Below are 20,524 nucleotides of genomic sequence, written 5' to 3' on the forward strand. Positions count from 1 at the left end.
AATTGGAATCGAGACTAGAGAGCGAACGCAAAAAAAAAAGGGGAGAATAAAGCTGGGGGATTGTGAACGCGCTGTTGGCTGTATGTGTAGACGGTGGCGCAATTTGTGTATCTCCCCTTTTTGTTTTTCTCTGGCGTCTTTTTTTTTTCTTTGCTCCTCCTCGTGTTTGCGTCAAGGCCTACCTGCAGTTGTTCCCTGTGTGTGTGTGTTGTTTTTTCTTCTGTGTGTGTGTGTTTTGTTTTTGTTTTTTGTTTTTGTTTTTTTGTTTTTTTTGTTTTTTTTGCAGAATAGATGAAGTTGATGCTGCTGCCTTTACTACCACGGTGGCGGGTGTGGCCAGGGCCGCATGGCATGTTGGTGAGTACAGTTGTTGTTGTTATATTTCTATATTATATATATACGTATGTGTGTGTTTGTGTATTTGTGTGCCGTTGAATGCTTTAGCTTCCTTTTTCTACATCTTTTTCTTTTTCTTGGCTTACGTGACAAATGCGCACATAGGGAAGGTGGGATAGTTTTATTTTATTCACTCCAGTGTTGACACGCCTCTCTTCAAGGATATTTACTCGGATAGCTCCGCTGCATCCGCTAAATCAGCACTGGACTTTCGTTGTTTGTTGTTGTTTTTTCCCCCCACTTGTTGCTACTTCCTGAACTATTTGGCCCATTCTCGGCTGCTTTGCTTTATATATTTGGCTTCGCCGCGCCCCTTTCCCAGGTGTCGCCGCTGTTTGACCCCTTTAGAAGAGAAAAGTTTTTTTATTTTCCTCTCTCGCGTTGATTCCCTGCAGGCGAGGAAATCGTCGTCCTTGGCCGCTGTTCGGTTCTCCACGTGGTCTAACGTGCAGTGGGAAACCGCGTGCGAAGGGCGTGTTTGTGAGTGAGTGTGTGTGTGGGGGGGGGGAGGAAGGGTTTTTGCTCTTGCCACTGCGGTCCAGACGAAGTGGTGGAAATCTCTCACTTTCTCTTTGCGTGTGTGAAAGTAAAAGGGGAGAGTTTTGTGGAGATGCGGGGAATGTGGCGGCTGTCGCTGCCGCTCCTGGCCTCTTCGTCTTCGTTCTCCAACAGCCGTCGCCATGTGGGGCGCGAGGCGGTCTTCTTGCCGTGGGACGCGCGGCCGTGGCCCTCGTACGAGACGCACGCCGACCAGTGGCGGTTCCTGGATCGCACCCTCTCCGCCGTTGTTGGCATGACACCTGCTGAAGTCTCGGCGAAGTCCTTGCGACTCTGCCCGCGGCATCTCCTGCAGGAAATTGAGGACCCCGTGCTTGCGCTGCAGCGGCGACGACAGCGGGAGGCGCAGCACACACCGAAACTGCAGCAGCAGCAGCAGCAGCAGCAGCGGCGGCGAAAGAGTGACGCAGCTCCACTCAGTGCGCCCGCTGGGGCACACCCGAGTTGCTTCGCGCAGACCAACAACAACGGCAAGAACAAGGCCAAGGGCGGCGGTGGTGCGCTGGAGGAGCGGGGGGAAAACACGACGGTGCCCAGGCCGGCGCCCGCGACCAGTGCTTCCAGGGGTGGCCCCAGGATCAACCGCACCCAAAAGAAGAGGGATGTGACGGGAAAGCCTTTTGGGGCGTATTCTGGCATTCCCACATCATCAACCGCAGCTGCAGCGGCACCACGTGCGCCTACAAGGTTGTCTACTTCCACGACGAGGAGTAATGTTTGTAATAACGGCACCGAGAATGCTTCGGCCACCCGATCTTCTTTTTCGGCACGCCCAACAACAGCAGCATCAGCAGCGGAGGGTAGGATGCCGGGACGCCAACCACGCGCTGAGAAGCGCACAACTGACGCAGTGGGAGAAAAAGGGGAAACGAGGCGCAGCGACAAGGACAGCATTAAGAGTCAGTCGATGTCTAAAAGGCTAACAAGCACGGTCTCGGGCGAGGCGATCAAAAGTGGTGAGGCGGAGGAAAAACGTGTAGCAGCCAGAGAATCCGTGGACCTAGAGCGGAATAACTCCCTTGCACAACCGCCGCCAACAGGAACAAAACAGCCACGCAGTCAAGGCAAAGGGGCTAAACGTGGAAAAAAGGGGCAATAAGTCGCCTGCCTCATTGGAAGACGCTGTTGCTCCCACAGCATCTACTTCTTCTACGATGGAAAGAGATCATGATGCAGCTGGCGATGGATGCAGGAAACCGCCTTCAGGAGAAGCGACCGGCACAAGCGTATAACGCCTTGAAATGTATTGGTTCCTTGCAATAGCATATACATGCATATATATATATATGTGTGTGTATCCGTATCTAAAAATGGTGGTATATATTTACGTGTTAGTAATTGATGAGGCGGTGGGGGATGATGTGGATGGGGGGAATGTGTGTCACTTTTTTGGCAAGAGAACGGGGGAATTGGAGAGAATATGTTTAAGCATATATATATATATATATATATATATATCTACCTACTGTAGTTATATGGATATATGAATATAAGAAAAGACTTTGTCGAAGTAAATAAGCCTCGGAAAAAGAGTGATGTGTTGTGTCTGTCTTTCTGTTTACAAGGTAAGCAAAAGGCGGGGAGATAAAGAAAGGAAGTTCAAGTGATGGACGTTTGTGTGTGGGTGCGTGCGTGCGTGTGTGTGTATCCATCATTACTACAAGAACAACAATAATAATAGGAGAGGGGGGGAAATGTGCTTAAAGTAGAGTGACTTGATTGGTGGTCCTTAACTTTGTCGGTGCTGTCTGCGCTCTACTCATGCACGGCACTTGCACACGGATGACTTCTCTTTGCATCAACGTAAATGGAAGGGGGGGAACGTGCTGGACGTCCGCAGTGAGAGCTTGTCGTCCTCCTCCTGGTAGCATTTGGGGCGTTGTTGTTTTACTTGTTGTTTCCGCCTTATATATTTGCTTGTTTCATTAGAATCTGTTTATACTAGAACTTCTCGCACAAAAACAAATGGAAAAGAAGGAAAAAAGAATGTGAGTTAGTGACTGTGCGAGAGTAATTCACGTGAGAGTTTGAGGCCTGCAGCCAAGTTCGTTTCTTCGTTTACCGCGGGTACTTTCTAGACCTCTCTGCATGACCGTGTCTGTGTGGGTGTGGACTGACACTTATTTTCATGCTCTTCTGAGAATGTGAGAGAGGGAGAGAAAGGGAAGTGGCAGAACGCCTATGGGGCCTGAAGAGAAGAGGCACGGGGGCAGCAGCAACAGCGGCAGACAAGGGTGGGGAAAGGATGGGGTAAACGGATTCACGTCAGTCTGCTTCTCTTTTTATTCCTGTGGCTGATCGTTTTGTTTTATTATTCCGGATATATATATATATATATATATTCTGTCCTTCATTGGCATTTCTTTCCACGCCTCATGTTTTCGTGTGGGGTTATTTTTGCGCTGGTTCTTGTGACCCTCTTTTTTTCGCTTCGTTTTGGTTTTTTTTTGTTGTTGTTTTTTTTTTGTTCGAATCTCAAGTGATCGTCAGGGTTTCACGTGTGTAAGATGCCCCGGTACGCTTCTTTTTCCGCCATGCCCCAGCCTTCTCCCCCTGTCGGGGTGTCATCCTTACGATTACTACTGCTACAATTATAATTGCCCGCTCTTGTCGCTGTGGTTGTTTCTTCTTCTTTTTTTTGCCGTCTTTCTTCGTGAGCGTGTCTCCCTGCTGCTGGCGTACCTGAAACGCATACCCGTGGTATGACGGGGAAAAAGGTGGTGGAATGATGTAAACACAAGGGAGACGGTGAGAATTCTGCCCACAGATACGTCTCTTTTTCTTTCCTTTATTGCGTGATCCCTTCCTTTGCTTACAGGCCTTTCGACGACCGTACACTGAAGTGTGTGTATATATATATTGGGCGGCCTAGACATGGTGCAATGCTTCAAGTGTAGGCAGTCGCAGGGCGTTGCGAGCAGCCGTGACGGGGCCAACAAACCGTACTGCGCGGAATGTTTTGTTGAGTTCTGCACACGACAGATCCGCGACAATTTGTTCAAGCACTGTGGCATGCCGTGTGAGGTGCCGCTTGTTGTTGCGGTCTCGGGCGGCCCCGGCTCCATGGCACTCCTCCATCAACTGGGAGTTCTGCGGATGCAAAACCGTCTGCGTCCCGAACGCGGCCAAATCACCTTCAACTTTATTCCATTGCACCTGCGCGAGGATGAGCTTGTGCTGCCACTGCTGGCAGAGGCGTCGGGGAGTAAAGTGAGAGGTTCGCTGCAGGAGGAGTTGCACCGTGTCGCAGCTACCATGGCGGGGCAGTTTGACAAGCTGGAGACGATGATACGGACGCAGTGTGTGCAGTGGGAATTTGGCAGTACACCTTTATTTACAACGGATGAGGTGTGTGTGGTGCGTTACGGCGATTATTTATCACCTAGGGAGATGCAGGCATTTCGTGAGCTGCTGCATCATCCTCGCCTGTCGTTGTCAGAGCGGGAACTCCTGTACGGACGGCTGCGGCAACGCGCGTTAGCCGCTGCCACCATTGAGTGTATCTCGCGCTGGCACCAGGCACGAGACGTCCCAAATATGGGGTGGCATCACATGTTGACAGGTGAGAACGCTCTTCGCTGCTGTGTGACGACGTTTCGCGAGCTTATGAGTGGCGACGGAGAGAATTTGATTCATCTCTCTGGTTACCGTGGATTTTTGAGCCAATGTCTCGTGCTGCGTCCACTGCGCAGTCTGCTGCCACGTGAGCTTGTACTGTACTGCCGCACCCAGGGCATTTGGGCGGGGTACTCTCCATCACTAAGCACCAAGACGAGTCTGCGGTCTATGAATCGCACGCTGGAGTTGTTTTTTAACAATATGCTGCAGGCATACCGCACCTCGGTGTTCAACGTATTAAACACAGTTAACAAACTCCGCGCTCAGACGGCGCCAGAGCTCACCTGTGTGGACCTGCAGCTAGGGGTGTCGCCGCAGCAGGCGAAACGTGTCATACCTGGCAAGACAGCTCAACACCACTATGAACAGTTGCGGACGAAGCAACCCCCGCAACACTCTTGGTGTTGCAAAAGCGGTGGGATGCCGTCTTCTCCAGAGAACGACGAACGAAATCATCCCCTGTGTTTGCTTTGTGGTTGTCTCATTCCTGTCGCGGACGAACACGTCGTCCAGGTTCGCACGGGAAGAAGGCGTTTCATGTGCAAGGCTTGTATCACGTTTGTAGAAGGTCTTCCAGATGACGTGGTCACTGTTGTGACGTCATTAGGCGGCACACAGCACGCTGGTGGTGACGAGAAACTAGCACGGCAAACAGCAAAGCTGTCAGACGGTGGTTCACTTGGCGCCTTTTTGTCCTTGGCAATACGGATGGAGTCACTGATGCGAACCACGGATGCCACTGCAGAAGCAGGCGGGGAAGCGAACCCAGTGGAGACACGGAGAGTACGTCGGCGGCTGAGCGAGCACTATGTGCGGGATTTCCTCCTGGAGGAAGGCGAAGGGGAGGAAGAGGCGAGCGCGTGAAGCGAGAAAGGGAGCGCGCTCGTGTGAGACGGCGTTCCGGCGCCTCGTCGTCACTGGTTGCGTGCTGCTTGAACGCTGATGCGTGGGCATATTGCAGTTGTGGGCTTGGGATGATGCCTTGTGCCCCATTCTGCATGCATTCTTTTCACCTGTACATGAAGCTCTCCGTAGTTTTTGTCCGTGTGTGTGTTGTTGTTGTTGTTTTGGGCTGCTCTGTGGTGTTTTTTGTCCAAACGTATAAAGAAGGATCTCCATGTGTGCCCCTGCCTGCGTGCACCCTCCTCCCCTTTTCCCTGCATTGAAAGCCTCAATGCATGTGTCATGGATATTACAAACAAACCAACCAATTCCCTCTTCTTACTCTTGGGCTCGCTCTCTGTGCAAAGTACACATTTTTGTTACTGCACTTTTTTTTTTGGCTCTTCAGCCAAAAAAAAGGAGGGGAGTGGGGGGAAGGAAAAGAAAAATGACTCTGGCGCCTACAATCTTTCGTCATCCACTGGCCTCAAAGCGGTTTATGATGGTCTTCTATAATGAAAAGGGGGAGGAGATTCAGGAGTTGTTTGAGCTGCAGACGCGTTATGAGGCGATTGGCCCTATTGCCATGGGGGCGTACGGTTTTGTCTGCGCCGCGACGGACAACGAGATGGTGGAAAAATTTTGTAGTAGCCCACCCGAGGAGTACAATGACTCCTCCCTCTCCTCTGAGGAGCGTCAGGATATCTACGAGAACCACACCACCGTGGCGGTGAAGAAGCTGCGGCAGTTGTTTGAGCGGAATCAACCACGCATGTGGCTGTGCGCCACCCGTGAGATTCAACTCATGATGGCCTTTAAGCATGACAATGTCATGTCCGCCCTAGACTTCTTCATCCCACTTGGCGAGTGTGAACGGATGACATACGAGTCCGTTGAATACCTGCGGTACAACTTTGATAGCGTCTACATTGTCATGAAGAAAATGGACTACACGCTGCGGGAGGTGCTGGAATCTAGTGTCTTCCCCGCAGCGGAGGCCGCGGACGAGGGTGGTGAGGAAGCCAACGCGAAGCCGGCGACGACGAGCTCCACAGGAACGTCCCAGAATTTTGATAGTTTTGGGGACAGTACAAATACAAATGCGAATGACAGAACGGATAGAGTTGCGCGGTGCCCGCAGACACATCTCGTGCTACACCCACTCTCCCGCGATTATCGCATGTTCATCCTTTACCAGCTTCTGCGCGGGGTGGGCTACATGCATTTATGCCGTGTCATTCACCGTGACATCAAGCCTGAGAATATTATGCTGGATCGTAACTACAACGCACGGGTGTGTGATTTTGGTCAAGGCCGTGACGCGGCGGCAATGGAATGGAATGGAGTTCTCCAAACTTTCCTAGACAACTGTACGCAGTGGTACGCCGCGCCGGAGACGCTGACGCTGGCCCAAGTCTCGTCTCCTTCCGGGTTTGTTGACCAAAAGACGCTGCATGCTGCGGACGTGTGGTCGATTGGTTGCGTCGCGGCAGAGATGCTCATAGGGCGGCCTCTCTTCTATTGTCGGCGTAGAAGTGGAGTCGGCCAGTTAAGCACCATCATGAGCGTCCTTGGGGAGCTCTCTGAGAAGGATGCCGAACGCATTTTGCAGCTCCGCGACAATGAGACGAAAAAGATGTTTGAGGATAGCCTTCGACAGGAAATGCAGCTGTATGTCAACACTCCGTCTAGACTGAGAAGCCTGTTGCAGTCCCCATACGATGACGTGGATGAGGAAGAGATCAAGCTTATCGAAAGCCTCCTCTGTTACGACCCGACTCGCCGCGTAACCATTCAGGAGGCGCTGCAAAGTCCATACTTTATCAAGGAAGGCTATGAACCTGTCATTGACCCAGACGACACCGCGACGCGCGTGCGGGCGGTGGAGGCAAATGAGATCGTGGATGCAGTGAAGGGGCGCAAGTTTCTTTGGTTACTTTTCATGAAGCACCACCCTGAGGTAGATGAACTCATCCGGACGCTGGACATTCGGAGGAACAGCAGTTCCACAGAGTACACGCAGGCTTCCTCCCCCCCGGGATGCACACAAGACGTGGCGATCCCGGGGGGGATGAGCTGCGTCTGATGAGCACTTGGCACGGGAGCTGAACACAGGCGCAGGGCCAGAAGAGCATCAGTTAATGAAAAAGAAAAAATGAAACAAAAGCACCAAAAATGGGAGTCAAAGAAAAAAAATGGAACAGGAGTAAATGCATTGTAAATTTCACTACACCGCGTGGTATGAAATTGTTTGGGGAAAAAGGGGTTAACATTACTGTTGTGTTTTTTTTACTTCTTTTTCCTCTCTGAGTCGTCCTGCGCTAGTCCTTTTCTTATGGAGGGGGGAGGGTGATGCTGCTGGAGGCAGTCAGCCGCGTTGTTGTTCAACGAACTACGCACGTCTCGCTGTTCCTTGCAGTCACTCTCTTTTTGTCTGTTTGTTTGTTTTTTTGTTTCTCCCCCCCAGTTAGCTGCCGTGTGGGGCTGTTGGGGTGGTGCACACCTGCCGAGAGGCCGCCGACAGGAGGATGACGGCGCCTCCGCCTGACTGCGACGCGCAGAAAAAGCGGCTCTTGGCGGAACTTCTGGCGGCCCGCAACGGCGACCGCATCGTGGATGTGTCAAAAGCCATCGACGCAACTTTTTTTTGCGACGCACCCGATAAAGTACGTGGCGCGGCACCAAAAATCGGTCGGGTTTTTCTCACAAGTGCAGCGGAGGCGCGTCGCGGGAACATAACAGCAAAACTGATTTTTTCTGGCGGGCGGCGGACAGCTGCCGCCGCGTTGAAGGGGAAAAGTGACTTGGAAAAGGAAGATAACGCCGAGGCGGAGGAGAATCGGTGGATTCGTGGGGTTCTTATTGTCTCTGGCGCGATTCTGCCACCGCCGGAGTCTGTGTTTTTGGACCCTCACGGCAATGGCCGCGTCTTCTCCCTTGGAAACCCCAACTTGTCGGTGCAGCTGTTGGTGCGTGTTGTGGGTGTGCCGCTCCCAATGTTCATTCCGCATGGCTCCGCCGCGGACTCCACCACGGCGAAGACGAGGCGGCCGTCAGCGCAGGCAAAATATAGGCAAATTTTGCTGGAGACGGAGCTTTGCTTCTTGCAGAGTTTAGAGGCGTGTTTGATGTGGCTGCTGCGTTCTCGGCGCTACGAGGGGACGGAGAAATTTTATACGCCATGGTTGCAGAGCGAACTCCATGCCGGTCATATGTGCCGTGGTCGAAAGAGTCATCCCTCGTCGTCGGCGTCATTCTTCACGGAGGAGCCTGCGACACTTTCGGTCCCGCTGTATTACCTCCCCATGCACGTTGAAGACAATGCCAACTCGCGCCTTGCGGATGTCATTGATGTTGCGGCCGAATTCCTGGATCTGATTTTGGACGCGGAGAGGTCGGTGGTGAGGGAGACAACGGCGCTTTTGCAGGAACTTGTGCGACTCTCCGGCATGATGGCGAACAGTACGGAGGGCGACAGTGATGGTACAACGAAGAGCGACAACAGCAAGAAGAATGTAAGCGAGTTGCTGTATGTTTTGCACCGTCACGCTGCTGCGCTGCTGGAGTCGACGCGTCTGGGTCACGCACATTTAGGCACTAATCACAGCGGCGGCAACAGCAATTCTACCGCTGTTGTAACGTCGATACTTCCGACTGTGTGCGACGATGGCGAGTACGGCATGCCCCTGTCGGAATTGTTCTTGGATGGCTCCGCACTAGGCCTCGCACCCGCATCATTTCTCCCCGACGATGGTCGTGAAGGTGGCGTCGGTGATCCCTCATCCTCGGTAGGTGGTGGCTGCGGCGCCCCGGAATCCAGCGGGCAAGCCACATTGGCAGGAATAGAAGGGAATAACGTGTGCGCCGCATGCGCACCACCCGGCGTATTGATTCATTGTCTGAAAGGCGTCTCGCGGAGTCCTAGCGTCATCATGGCGTACTACCTGCGCAAGTTTTGCCAAGAGTTTTACGTGCTCTCACGCATACCCCGCCATGCAGAGGTGGCGGACCCAAGTACAGCAACCGCGGAGGAGGACAATGAAGACATGTACATTTTTTCATTTCGCAGACTCTTGCAGTGCTTGCAGGAGGCACGCCCTGCCGTAAACCCGCAACTCTGCTTCCTTGCTGAGCTAAGGTCCATGTGGGCGCGTTTGTCAAAAGAACTGGCTAAGAAGGAGGCGAAGTAACTTTTGTGATGAATATATATATATATATATATTTTTTTTTTTGCAGTGTTGTTTCTTTGCTGCTATTGTTCTTTTTCTTCCCTCTTACTTCTGGGGCGGGGTGGGAACGAACGCGGCCGCCAGGGCTTAGACCCCCCCCCCCCCGTCCGGCGTCCCATTCGCTGCAAAACATTTTAAGTACCTTTCATTTGTCTGCGGGCGTGCACTCCATTTTTCTTTCTTTTTTTTCTTTCGTGTGTCCGTGCATGCTTGCAGCTTTCATTGGGACTCAATCTCCCTCTCTTGAAGTGTTTGTGCGTTTCTTTGTCTTGTGTGTGTGTGTGTGTGTGTCCGAGGATATCGGTTTGCCCGTGCGTCATTCGGCATCTTTCCGTCTTTTTTTTTCTCTCTTTTTGCTTCTGACATAAGTTGACTGTCGTCCATCCAGTTGGGAGTGGCTTCTTGCCAGCACGCGCGTGTGGTCCAACCAGAACCCCCTCGCCGCCACTAATGGCGACCCTCAAGGTGACGGTGCATGAGGCGCGGGACCTTCCCGTCATGGACCGCACCACCGGCCTCGCGGACCCGTACGTCGTCGTTAGGTTGGACGACGCCGAGCACACCACAGAGATTGTGCACATGTCACGACATCCGGTGTGGAACACGGACTTCCGCATTGACACCTCCGATCTATTTGTTCTGCAGGAAGACCCACTGGAGGTGCGTCTCTACGATCATGACATCATCAGCCGCGATGACCTTGTCGGACTTACATTTATCGACTGCAACTCGATGGTGCTGCAGAGCAGCCCTTGCATGAGTGGCTGGTTTCCGCTTTTTGATACTGTTGAAAAGGGTATTCGTGGTGAAATTCGGCTCACGTTGAAAATAAAGTTTCATAACGCAGAAAATCCCCTTGCGCCAGGAATTCCAACACGTTACGTCCCGCCTTTAACAACACTGGATGCCGATCATGCAACCCGTGCGGAGGATCAACTGCTGTCCCAGAATCTGCCGCCGGAGAGGCATCTCTTGGAAGCTTTTGAGCCGCTGCGGCCCCCGCAGATGCAGCACCCTTCCATCACTGCTGATGAGGAAGGCATTCTCATTTTCTCGGCGTGGCGTTTAGACCCTTCCGTGTATCGCGTTGAGTCGGTGCTCATGATGGTGGAGGAGCTCATTGTGAAGGCGGACCCGGGGCACTCGAAGTTGACCAACCTGCGCAGCACTCGCAGCACAAACGAGGCGCGTATCGTTCAACTCTACAAACTCAGTGGAAAGGTACGACGACAGTTGACTCGTAAAGTTGTGGAGGTACAGTGCAACGCGGTGCTTGGGTACACCGAGGAGTTTGACATGGATGCAAACGGCATTATTGTCCGGGGTTACGGCACACCGTGCGTCGTCTCTGCCGTCAAGTTTGTCGATCGCGAGAAGACGGAGTCCTGCCTGCCAATTAGCGCACTGGCGGCGGTGAACCCAACGGAGGCGTCCTCCGGTTACCTCACTCCAGCACTCGCCGCATCCAACGTGCAGCTGCCTGTGCCAGTCGCGGAAACGGTGGGCGGCGTTACGGCGGCGGTGGGGGAGACACAGGGATCCGGGGCAGCCGCTGGCGTCCCGCCAGTTCTCGTGATGCAGCGCCCCTCAGCGGCGGGACCTGCGTCACTGTCTCCTTCATTTGCAGAAACCCCGACTGCCACGCAAACGGCGTTTAACAACTCCACACAGCCTCCTCCGTCTTTCCCACCCGCTGCTCAGCCGCAATTTGTTGCGATGCCTCATGATGGTCATTCAGCAATTATTCCAAAACCCGATTATGGAGCTCCAGGTTTACCTCCGCAGCAACCAGCCACAGGAACACGTGCCAATGTGCTCATGTTGACCGTCAAGGATCTTCCCTCAGGTATGATAGAGCATATTGGAGGGTACATTAGTGCACGGTCCGTAAAAATTGTGGCCAAACTGAAAACCAAGCTAAGGCTCTCCCTGCAGCTTGATACGTGGTGGATGGAGTTGCGAGATGAGCTCAAGGCGAATGCGCGCGCCTTTAATTGCAACGTCATCTTAGGGTACGAGGAGGTTGTCATGTACCACGAGGATGTGGCGGTGTTGTCGCTCTCTGGAACCGCAGTGGTGCTAAATTCAACGATGCATCCACTGCGTTGTGGTCCGGAGTATCTTTACCAAACCGCCCGAGGACGCTTTAGCACACATAAAAACTGTTCTGCGCTACACTTATTTCATTCCAATTTGCGCTTAACAGACATGGTTGGAGAAATGGAATTGGTTGCGGTGTGTAATATCTGTCATCGCAACTCCGTGCCCGAGGTGCTGCTTGTGACGTGTGCCATGCCGCAGGATCTCACCTGGGAGGAGCCACCTAGGCTCGTGCATGCCGTTGTGTCCAAGGCAAAAAGCGACGTCCGCGGGGTGGATCTCGCCCTCGCTGTTTCACAGGCACTTCCCTACATTGAGTACTCATTGCACAAGCAGCTTCTCTTTCATCTGAAGTTGCAGAAGTTAAACGCCGTCTTTGGGCTTCGACTTACTCTTTGCATTGCCTCCGACACGATCATCGGTGCACTTACCGGCACTGGTGTTCGTCTGATGGCTCTTCCAGTGCCATCGTCACCGCGATTGAAAGTTCTAGACAAGGCAATAAAACGCAATAAAACTGTCATGCGTTTAGTGGACCTCGTGGCGCAGCGCATTCGATTAGGGCGAGCGCAACGTCATAACTCCCCTTCATATGGTGAGGAGCATGAGTCCCTTTCCTCATCCACCTCATCCTTGGCAAATAGAATGGAAGACTCCCCTGCATCTCTGCCGGGGATCGGTGGTGAATCTGGCTGCGACTCGGAAAGTGATCAAGGGTCCCATGGCTTTGGTAGGGTGGGGAGCGCGCATGATTACGTGCTTAACATCGATGACGAGGAAGAGGCGGAGATGATGCTTGATATGAGTGCCGATTTACCCTTTGAAGACAGTCTACTACTCACAGTACCGTATGTGCCGGAATGGGTCAATATCTACGGTTCTCAGCAGCGCATTGTGTTAAATCGTCGATTTGCATTTCAGCGAATACAGAATGCTTCTTTTACCACGAGTAAAATAAAGGAGTGTTTTGCAGACGCCAAAAAGGCCTTTGTGCAGCTTGCCTGCCGTGTGGCAATGCGGTGTCAGCATTGCCCATTGGAACGTTTGCATGTGATGGGGTTTAGCTTTGATTTCTTTTTTGAACCCAACTCCTGTTCATTGCAGCTGCGATTGGAGGGCTGTCTTATGCTGCGCACCACCTCCCAGCGAAGGCGGTTGATGGAGCTAGAGGACAGATCTTTTACGGAATGTAAACGGCGCGTGGAGTGGTACACGCATCCTGTGCCGCTTGCTTACGGCAGTGTCAATGGGTCAACAGATTTGCCGCCACCGCCAGTGGACACCAACACAATGCCTCGTGAATCGCTCTGCAGCGCTCCCACCCAAGATGGGAGCAGCAATACAGCCTTGGGGACTTTTGGCCATGGTGAAAAAGCCATCTTGCGAGACCTTGAAAGGAGTATCTTTGTTACTAGCAATGCACCGTATGCACTTCCTTTTGTATTTAAACGGAATGTGTCGCCTCCTTTTTTATGGGGAAATGAAGGTACGAATGCCACACCGTTTACCGTGCCTGATGTGGGTAGTTACAGTAAGGACAATCGAGCCCGTCCTGGAATGCTGGGGCGGCAATGGCAAGCACTAAACTTGCTTGTCTCGACAGCTATTCGTAATTTGAAACAGAAAACCGGTGTGACGTCTGATGGTAAAGGGGGTGTTGATGCCCGTCATCGCGACAGCGTCAATGCACTGGAGTCTGTAGGCGGCGGTGGTCCTATGTTGCATCAGCCGGTGCGGCGACTTCCTGTGGAGCTGAAGATGCTGGGAGCGAACGCTTCTGGGGTTATTTTTACTCCGTTAGATTTTGTAGCGGGGAGGGCCATTGCGAGGTATGTGGGCCGCCTTTCCCAGCACTTTATTCGTGAAGCCTATGAAATAGAGTCTAACGAGGAAATTGGTGGCTTTTTTCAGCAAACGGAGTTTGAAATCCAATGCATGGTGCAGGCAATGGTGTGCCTCATGGGAGGAAACGCCTTACTAAAGCATCGTGTGACATATCATGAGGTGTGGGATTCCGACGGCTCGGAGTCTGCCTCTGTGTTTGTCACAGTGACGGGGGATGTGGTGCAGACAAGCTCGCTTCCTTTAGTGCCCCTGCTTTCGGATAATGGTGATACTTCTGAGGAATGAGGCGCAGGTTAACGGCAGTGGACTGAATGGGTGGAAGTGGCAGTTGTGGAGGGCCTGCGCAGGGTGGAAGCCAGCTCCAGGGTGAACGTGACAAGTAAGCACTCGCTCCTTTGTGGAGCGTGTGGGTGTAATATATATATTATACATAATATGTATATATTGCTCGGGGATGATACTTATTTCTTCTTTTTTTCCCCTGTTTGCTCTTGCTTGATTTTTGTTGACCGCCACACTTTTCTTCATGCACCAGCACATGGTGATGTGAGGAGGTAGGGTGTACGGAAAAGGAAACAAGAAAGAAAAGAAAAGAAAAAGTCAAGAGGTGGGGGAAGGATATTGTTCCTATTCATAAATAGCCCCCTTGGGCGGCGAGGCGAAGACAGAGGACGCTGTAAGGGTCGACTGTGGCCACAGCAGTCGTTGTAGTTGCTCCATGCAGGTCCTGGCCTCCGATGAGGGTGGACTGTGCGCTTTGTCCCCAAATCAGGGCCTGTGCGCCTTTGTGCAGAAAGGTGTGGTCGTTGTGTTTATGGATTACGTCCGGCGTACGAGTGGGATAGTGAATTACGCGCCTTCGGGCGGGGAGTCGGTTGCCCCGCTTCCTGCGAGCGCGGATTTACCGACGCCCCGCCGATGTGACGCTGTCATTTCCACCCACACCGCCCTTGACGAGATCGATGAGCTGCAGTGGTCACCGGATAGCACGCTTGTGACCCTTCTCCTGGCGCGATGCAAAACTGTTGAAATTGTGAGTGTATACGGCAAGTGCTGTGTAGCTCGCATTGATGCAGGAATTTCAGGTCTGCGCGCGGTGCACTGGCACCCGTCGTCGCGCGCGGTTTATTGGTTAGGATTGCTGCAAGCGCATGTCCTCTCTCTTGTGGACGGCCAGGTGATGCGCCTTGCGGGGGGTGTGAAGTATTCCACCCAGCTCGCGGCAAGAAGGCATTCGTCGAGGCTCTCCGTCCACGGCGACCCCGCCGCCCCTTCTTTCTTCAAGCAAATTGGACCCGTGAGTGAGGCCGCCTTGATTCGCTTCTCGACGTGCCATCGATTTTTGCTCTACGTGGCACCCAAGTCACTCCATTCACCACTGTCAGCCAACCGGGAGGGGGAGCAGACGGCCCCAGCACTTGGGGTGAGTGGCGGCGTCACACCCATGCCTCCTGCACGAGAGACCAATGATAGTGACAGGAAGGCGAATCCCCGTTCCCAGCGCAGTGAGTGGCTTGTCGCTGTCTCGGCTACGACGCATGAGGAGTTGCATGCCTTCCCAACGGGAAAGTTTGTGCAAAGTGTGTCAGACTTCTTCACACTTGAGTGTGGGATTGCACTGGTGGATTATATTCACGGTACCCTGGTGTTGCTCTCATACGATGGCGCCCACATGCTACATCACGAACCCGCTGGAGTGAAGCACGTTGTCTCCTCGAAGGATGGAACTGTGCTCCTCATTCTATTTGCCGATGCCTGTCGTTCTGTTCTTGCGTACAAGGATCGTGTTTTGGCCTTGCGACGCATTAGCTTTCAGGAAGATGTCATTTTGTCGCTGCGGCTGCGAGAATTGCAGGTGTTGAGGGAACCGACCTCGGCGGAGGGCTTCCCGGTGGCCCTTTCAGGCGTCGGGGCGTATTATCAAAGGGACTGCGACGCCCTCAGAGAAGTGCATAGGCGTAATAACGGGGCACAAGAAACGGCACAGGCGGAGTCGTTGCGGAGCCGTGCCACGATCAGTGCGTCTGGCCAGATGGCTGCCGTCACGCTGGGAAGATGGCCATGGTGGGTGTTGCTTATTGATATTCTTGGCCAACGAGTGTCGGAGGTGCTGCTGCACAATGAGCCCGTTCTGGGGCTTTGCTGGAGCCCCTCATCAAGTTCGGAGTACTGGCGTTTCCAGCGGCGCCATTACATTCAGAAAAGGGAAGGAAGTGCGGAGATGGCTGGTGACAGCAGCGCTGCCAGGGGGAAGCGGCTCCCAGGAGAGGAGGAACCTCTGCTTGTGACCACGGACAATCACGAGGCGAAGGTATTTTTGTGGCTTGCCAACTATGCCACGTGTTTTGCGGCTTCTTGCAAAGCCTTTTTGGATGAGGCCGAAGCAGCGCCGAAACAAAAAAACCAGCGAGGCGAGGCGTCTGGCGGCGTTGGTGAGGGCCAAATGCCGGCGTTGCGGCTAAACCGCGCCATGTTTGGTGAAGGCGCAGTCACCGCGATGTTGGCGGATGAAGTGCGAGGGGTGGCTCTGACGGTTGCATTCCGCATGGATGAACCCAGTCGATGAGGAGAGATAGAGGGAACACGCGAAGTGTGTTTCCAGGTAAAGAACGGGAAAGGAGTCCTAAGAAGGAGAAGGGAAGCAACGGAAGGATGTCTCTCTTTCTATTTCTCTTTCTCTATCTTTGTATGTGCGTCGTGTGCTGGCGCCTTTGCGTTGGAATGCTGCGCGGCGTTGGGCGCGTCACCTTCAGTCTCATTTTCCTTTGTCCTTGTTGACTGCATTCGAAGATCATGCGGCGCGGCCCGCATGTGGGGTCACGGCTCTGCAGCGGAGTGAAACTGTGGGTCGCGGCGCACGCACAGAAACACCTCTGTGCGTCGACGTCTTCATCGGGGGAAGAGGCGGCAGCGGCGGCGGCGGCGTGTGGAAAGGGCACCAGGAGCCAGGGCGGCGGCTGCCATGGCAACCGTGAAGGCGCGGCGGGCAGTTCTTCCAACGGGACGGGCTGGAAAACAACCGCCGCAACTGCAGATGAGCGCCGCCGCATCGCAAAGGGCTGGGAGAACGCCTTCTTTGGCCGCGTGCACTACGAACCTGGGATGCATGAAAAGTACCAAGCCGCCGTGGAAATGGAAGGGGAGGAGACGGGATTGATGCGGAAGGACAATCGTGATTTATTCCCGCACTGGCCGGAAGATGAGGAGGCCCCCTTGCATGAATTCCGCCGTCTGCCGGATGCGCTGAAGCGGCGCTACATCGTCAACCGACTGACGATGGGGGAGCGGCGGATCACGTACGCGGCGGACTACGGCGGCCTGCTCATGATGCAGCACCTCAACCTCGGAGAGATGATGATCAACGAGGCGGAGCGGCTTATTGTGGAGTGCGGCTGGTGCAACGACGCCGTCGCAGCCAAAATTGAGGCCGTACGCGAGTGTGCGGCGAGGACGAAGTTTGAGTTTGACCTTGATTGACGCAAGCCGAAGTGGGAAAGAGAAATAGTGAGAGAGAGAGAGGAATGCGGGAACAAGTGCTCCTTGGCGGTCTTCTTCCCTGTTGTTTCTTCTTGCGCCGTTGTCGCCATGTATTCTTCTTTCCCTCCCCACTCGTTTTTGGCCCACTCACACATGCCCCAACTTGGCCAGCGAACGAACGCGGTCGAAGAGAAATCAACTTGACGCACCAAGCAGGCACCAATAAGAGGCGGGCCGAGGCAGCAAAGGACGGGGACCATGCGGATCAACGTCGCGGGCCTGCGCCCGGAGCACACGATCAACGGCCTTGAGGTGAACCTCGACGCCGGCGTTGAGAGACTGCGGCGTGACATTGCGGAGCGAATCGGTACCGCGCCGGAGCGGCTGCGACTTATCCACATGGGGCATCTGATCGACGACTCTCGACCACTGAGCTCTTTCCTTCGCGAGGACGCGACGATTCACGTGGTGCCCGTTGCCGCCCCAACCCCTCCAACAGGGAGCCCCGAAGGAAACAACAACGAGCACGGCGGGGCTTCCGCGGCGAATTTGCCTGATGTTGCCGCCGCCTGGCGGGGGATGCAGAACCCCTTTATAGGCCTATTCCAGCACTCCCTCGCAGGCCTGGCAGAGCAAATGGGAGGGCGGCTCCCGGTGGTGGTCCAGAGTGGAATCGTGGGGAGTGGAATGGGCCTCCCTCCCAGGGAAAGTTCACAAACGCCTCCACCGCAGCAGCCCCAACAGTCCCAACAGCAACAGCAACAGCAACCCCAACAGCAACAACAACAGGAGCAACAGCAACCCCAACAGCAGCCTCCGCAGAACTCGGAAGGGCAACCGCACCAGCACCACCGCTTTTCCTTTTCCTACGCCATTCCGACGCCCGAGGTGGTGACCCCCTCTCCCGTGCACGTCCACGTTCACGTCACGATGGATGAGCTCGAACAACTTCCCGAACGCCTGGAAAGATTTCGGAACCGCATGCGGCTTTCTGGATCGAACGCGAGCCTCCATGTTGAGCGCGGGCCTCTTCCACCTACAACCACCGCCTCTGCCCAAACCGCCGCGGCAGGCGCAGCAGCACCGGAGAACAATAACCACGGCACCAACAGCACCACTCCCAGCGGGAGTGAGAACAGAGCACCCCATGCTTCGCCACAAACCATAGGTGACATATTTAACGCATTGAGTGAGACGACAGGCGACAACGGCGGAGAAGCCGCCGTCGTTGAAGAGCTGTTGTACACACTTTTTCGTGACCTAACCCCTATGGCTGCGGCTCAATTCGTTGCGGGGGACTTTTCCTTTCTCGCGCCCTCCAGGCAGCGCGTCGTGGGAGAGGTGATGCGGTTGTTAGGCCAACGAGAGGAAACGGCGGAAGGCACGCTGCGGGCGGATCAGCGGCGCCACCTTGAGCGCGAAGTGGACCAAATCATCGAAGGTATCCAACAGGACCCTGCCTTTATGGAGCTCATTCGGAGGAATACACGACCCCAAAGCAACTTCCTACGCGATATAAAAAGATACCTGGTGTTTGTGTGTGAGGAAATCGTTTGCGCCGTCTTAAGCCCGGTCTCGGACAGTGACGAGTGGGCGAATGGAGTGAGGGTGGCGTTGTTTCGCGTCGTCGGAGTCGCCGCTGAGCGGACTCCCGTCTGGTTTGAAAGGGGCCCCGCAGGCTTGGCAGACTTGATCATTTCACTCGCACAGACCTCGGCCACCCGGCTTCCAGAAGGCCGTGCCCGAGACACCGCCCAGAGCATCGCGCAGGCGGGGTCGCTCGCGCGGGGGCTGCTGCCACTTGTCATCTCCGGATGGCACGCGGAATATCTGTCACGGCATCGGCGCGACACGGACAGCGCCATCTTTGAAGGCGCGGCGGCCGCGCCGGAACGCGGCGACGAGGCCGACGGCCTCTTGGACGACTGTCTCGATGAATTCTGCGCAGATAATGGGGCCGGCGCCGCCGACCACGCCGACGCAAGCACAGACAGGCTTCGCAGCGCCCTGCGCGCCTATCGCGAAGTGACTCGGGATGAGGAAGACGACATCTGCAGACGTGCGCGGCGTTTTCGCTTAGAGCGGCCACCCGCCGACGCCGACACCGACGCCAGCTCCACGATTTGGAAGCACCTGAAGAAGTGACGGCGGACAGAGGCAGTCGAGGAATGGAAATGGGAAAGGGACGGCAATTAGGATGAAAAGAAAAAGAAAACAACTAATAAAGAAAAAAAAGAAGCCGATGGGATTCGAGCGTTGTGGATGGGCGAATCAAAGTGAAAAGAGGAAGGCCCGCGCTGAAGTGTGGCCAAGCGCTGTTGAGCTTTTCTCGTTACCGGCATTGCCGTCACTTTTGCCTTTGCTATTGTTTTTCACGTCCCTGCTCCGACGCGCGCGCGGCCACCGGTCGACGGCGGAGACGCCAACACGCAGAAAAGGTAAACCGGACTCCGTCCGCTCCCGCCCGGTCTGTCGCTGTTCCCGTTGTTTCTACGCCTCTATTGCCATTATTCCCTTTTTTTTTTCTGTTGGGCCACGTCGCAAACCGAGGGCAACATTATTTCCTTCTTGCTGCTGCCCCCCGCGCCTTGCCGGGGAAAGTCCCGGGCGGTGGCCGGCATCGCGGGCCACGCCCGCCCACATCAAGAAAGCATGACCCCGCGCGGAGGGAAAATTCTGCCCGCCCCACTGCTCGAAAACCCGCGTCCAAAATGCCAGACGCGAGGTTCTCTGCGGGGGGCGGCAGGGAAACCCGCGCTCCGGAAAACCGGGGACAGGGACCGCGGCCGCCACGAAAAAAGATCAGCCCGCGCGCGGGCATGTAAGGACGGGCGCCAGCCCCGCTCGTCGTTTCCGCGGGGCGGCCCGCGCCCACCCCCCGCGCACAGGCGCATTGCGGGGATACGAATCCCACCAGATGGCACAAAACGCCGATAAGCGAAAGGGGCAACGCCCCGCCCCGCCGCTGCCTGCCACGTGCCACGCGCCACGCGCCGCGTGCGGGGCCCGGCAGCTCGCCCTCTACCGCCTTCCCCCCGGGGGCGCCAAAATCCAGTGGGTGGCCTGCCTCCCCCGGCCTCCCGGGCGCGCAAGGAAACAGCCGCCCGAGCGCGCGCCGCGGCGGCTACGCGGCAGCGGACGTTTGGCCCGTTCTCCCCTTCGCCCCCCCGGGGGAAAGGCGGTAGGGGGCGAGGTGCTGGGCCCCGCTGCGCCAAGGGGGACGCACACCCGCAGCGGCGGCTCCTACGCGTCGCGTGGGCCGCACCAGGGCGGAACCCCGCGGCGGCGGAGGCCACCCCGCCTCTGCGCCCCCGCCACGGCGGCAGCAGACGGGTCACTCGCAGCCGCACGCCACCCGCGCACATACACACGCGGGCACGGGGGGACGGAGAACAAAAGAGCGGCGCACCCACGCACGC

General features: G+C 55.1%; 8 protein-coding genes across 8 annotated transcripts, besides 16 other annotated features; all 8 read left to right on the plus strand.

The window, feature by feature from the left end:
• Positions 1-196: 196 nt before the first annotated feature.
• Positions 197-282: a microsatellite.
• Positions 283-401: 119 nt separating this feature from the next.
• Positions 402-428: a microsatellite.
• A 442-nt stretch (positions 429-870) lies between these two features.
• Positions 871-895: a microsatellite.
• Positions 896-1,015: 120 nt separating this feature from the next.
• Positions 1,016-2,053, plus strand: Tco025E_05332 (uncharacterized protein; the record flags this gene model as incomplete). The annotated part of the gene is made up of 1 exon (XM_029372233.1): positions 1,016-2,053. One exon carries the CDS (start codon positions 1,016-1,018, stop codon positions 2,051-2,053), a length of 1,038 nt encoding a protein of 345 aa, XP_029227643.1.
• A 165-nt stretch (positions 2,054-2,218) lies between these two features.
• Positions 2,219-2,242: a microsatellite.
• A 142-nt stretch (positions 2,243-2,384) lies between these two features.
• Positions 2,385-2,412: a microsatellite.
• Positions 2,413-2,570: 158 nt separating this feature from the next.
• Positions 2,571-2,600: a microsatellite.
• Positions 2,601-3,274: 674 nt separating this feature from the next.
• Positions 3,275-3,296: a microsatellite.
• A 78-nt stretch (positions 3,297-3,374) lies between these two features.
• Positions 3,375-3,423: a microsatellite.
• Positions 3,424-3,828: 405 nt separating this feature from the next.
• On the plus strand, positions 3,829-5,436 carry Tco025E_05333 (cytoplasmic tRNA 2-thiolation protein 2; the record flags this gene model as incomplete). The annotated part of the gene is made up of 1 exon (XM_029372234.1): positions 3,829-5,436. The coding sequence occupies one exon, from the start codon at positions 3,829-3,831 to the stop codon at positions 5,434-5,436; it is 1,608 nt and encodes a 535-aa protein (XP_029227644.1).
• A 167-nt stretch (positions 5,437-5,603) lies between these two features.
• Positions 5,604-5,642: a microsatellite.
• A 260-nt stretch (positions 5,643-5,902) lies between these two features.
• On the plus strand, positions 5,903-7,540 carry Tco025E_05334 (putative protein kinase; the record flags this gene model as incomplete). Its single annotated transcript, XM_029372235.1, has 1 exon — positions 5,903-7,540. One exon carries the CDS (start codon positions 5,903-5,905, stop codon positions 7,538-7,540), a length of 1,638 nt encoding a protein of 545 aa, XP_029227645.1.
• A 343-nt stretch (positions 7,541-7,883) lies between these two features.
• Positions 7,884-7,910: a microsatellite.
• Positions 7,911-7,982: 72 nt separating this feature from the next.
• Tco025E_05335 (protein-tyrosine phosphatase) lies at positions 7,983-9,644 on the plus strand (the record flags this gene model as incomplete). Its single annotated transcript, XM_029372236.1, has 1 exon — positions 7,983-9,644. The coding sequence occupies one exon, from the start codon at positions 7,983-7,985 to the stop codon at positions 9,642-9,644; it is 1,662 nt and encodes a 553-aa protein (XP_029227646.1).
• Positions 9,645-9,656: 12 nt separating this feature from the next.
• Positions 9,657-9,676: a microsatellite.
• Positions 9,677-9,931: 255 nt separating this feature from the next.
• Positions 9,932-9,974: a microsatellite.
• A 159-nt stretch (positions 9,975-10,133) lies between these two features.
• On the plus strand, positions 10,134-13,913 carry Tco025E_05336 (putative C2 domain protein; the record flags this gene model as incomplete). Its single annotated transcript, XM_029372237.1, has 1 exon — positions 10,134-13,913. The coding sequence occupies one exon, from the start codon at positions 10,134-10,136 to the stop codon at positions 13,911-13,913; it is 3,780 nt and encodes a 1,259-aa protein (XP_029227647.1).
• A 130-nt stretch (positions 13,914-14,043) lies between these two features.
• Positions 14,044-14,073: a microsatellite.
• A 121-nt stretch (positions 14,074-14,194) lies between these two features.
• Positions 14,195-14,226: a microsatellite.
• A 120-nt stretch (positions 14,227-14,346) lies between these two features.
• On the plus strand, positions 14,347-16,194 carry Tco025E_05337 (uncharacterized protein; the record flags this gene model as incomplete). Its single annotated transcript, XM_029372238.1, has 1 exon — positions 14,347-16,194. The coding sequence occupies one exon, from the start codon at positions 14,347-14,349 to the stop codon at positions 16,192-16,194; it is 1,848 nt and encodes a 615-aa protein (XP_029227648.1).
• A 227-nt stretch (positions 16,195-16,421) lies between these two features.
• Tco025E_05338 (uncharacterized protein) lies at positions 16,422-17,105 on the plus strand (the record flags this gene model as incomplete). Its single annotated transcript, XM_029372239.1, has 1 exon — positions 16,422-17,105. One exon carries the CDS (start codon positions 16,422-16,424, stop codon positions 17,103-17,105), a length of 684 nt encoding a protein of 227 aa, XP_029227649.1.
• A 15-nt stretch (positions 17,106-17,120) lies between these two features.
• Positions 17,121-17,147: a sequence feature (GA-rich).
• Positions 17,148-17,363: 216 nt separating this feature from the next.
• Tco025E_05339 (ubiquitin-like protein) lies at positions 17,364-19,250 on the plus strand (the record flags this gene model as incomplete). Its single annotated transcript, XM_029372240.1, has 1 exon — positions 17,364-19,250. One exon carries the CDS (start codon positions 17,364-17,366, stop codon positions 19,248-19,250), a length of 1,887 nt encoding a protein of 628 aa, XP_029227650.1.
• Positions 19,251-20,055: 805 nt separating this feature from the next.
• Positions 20,056-20,106: a microsatellite.
• Positions 20,107-20,524: the final 418 nt, after the last annotated feature.

The sequence above is a fragment of the Trypanosoma conorhini genome, assembly GCF_003719485.1.
Source record: "Trypanosoma conorhini strain 025E chromosome Unknown Tco_14.4_contig_00306, whole genome shotgun sequence".
Classification (NCBI taxonomy): domain Eukaryota; phylum Euglenozoa; class Kinetoplastea; order Trypanosomatida; family Trypanosomatidae; genus Trypanosoma; species Trypanosoma conorhini.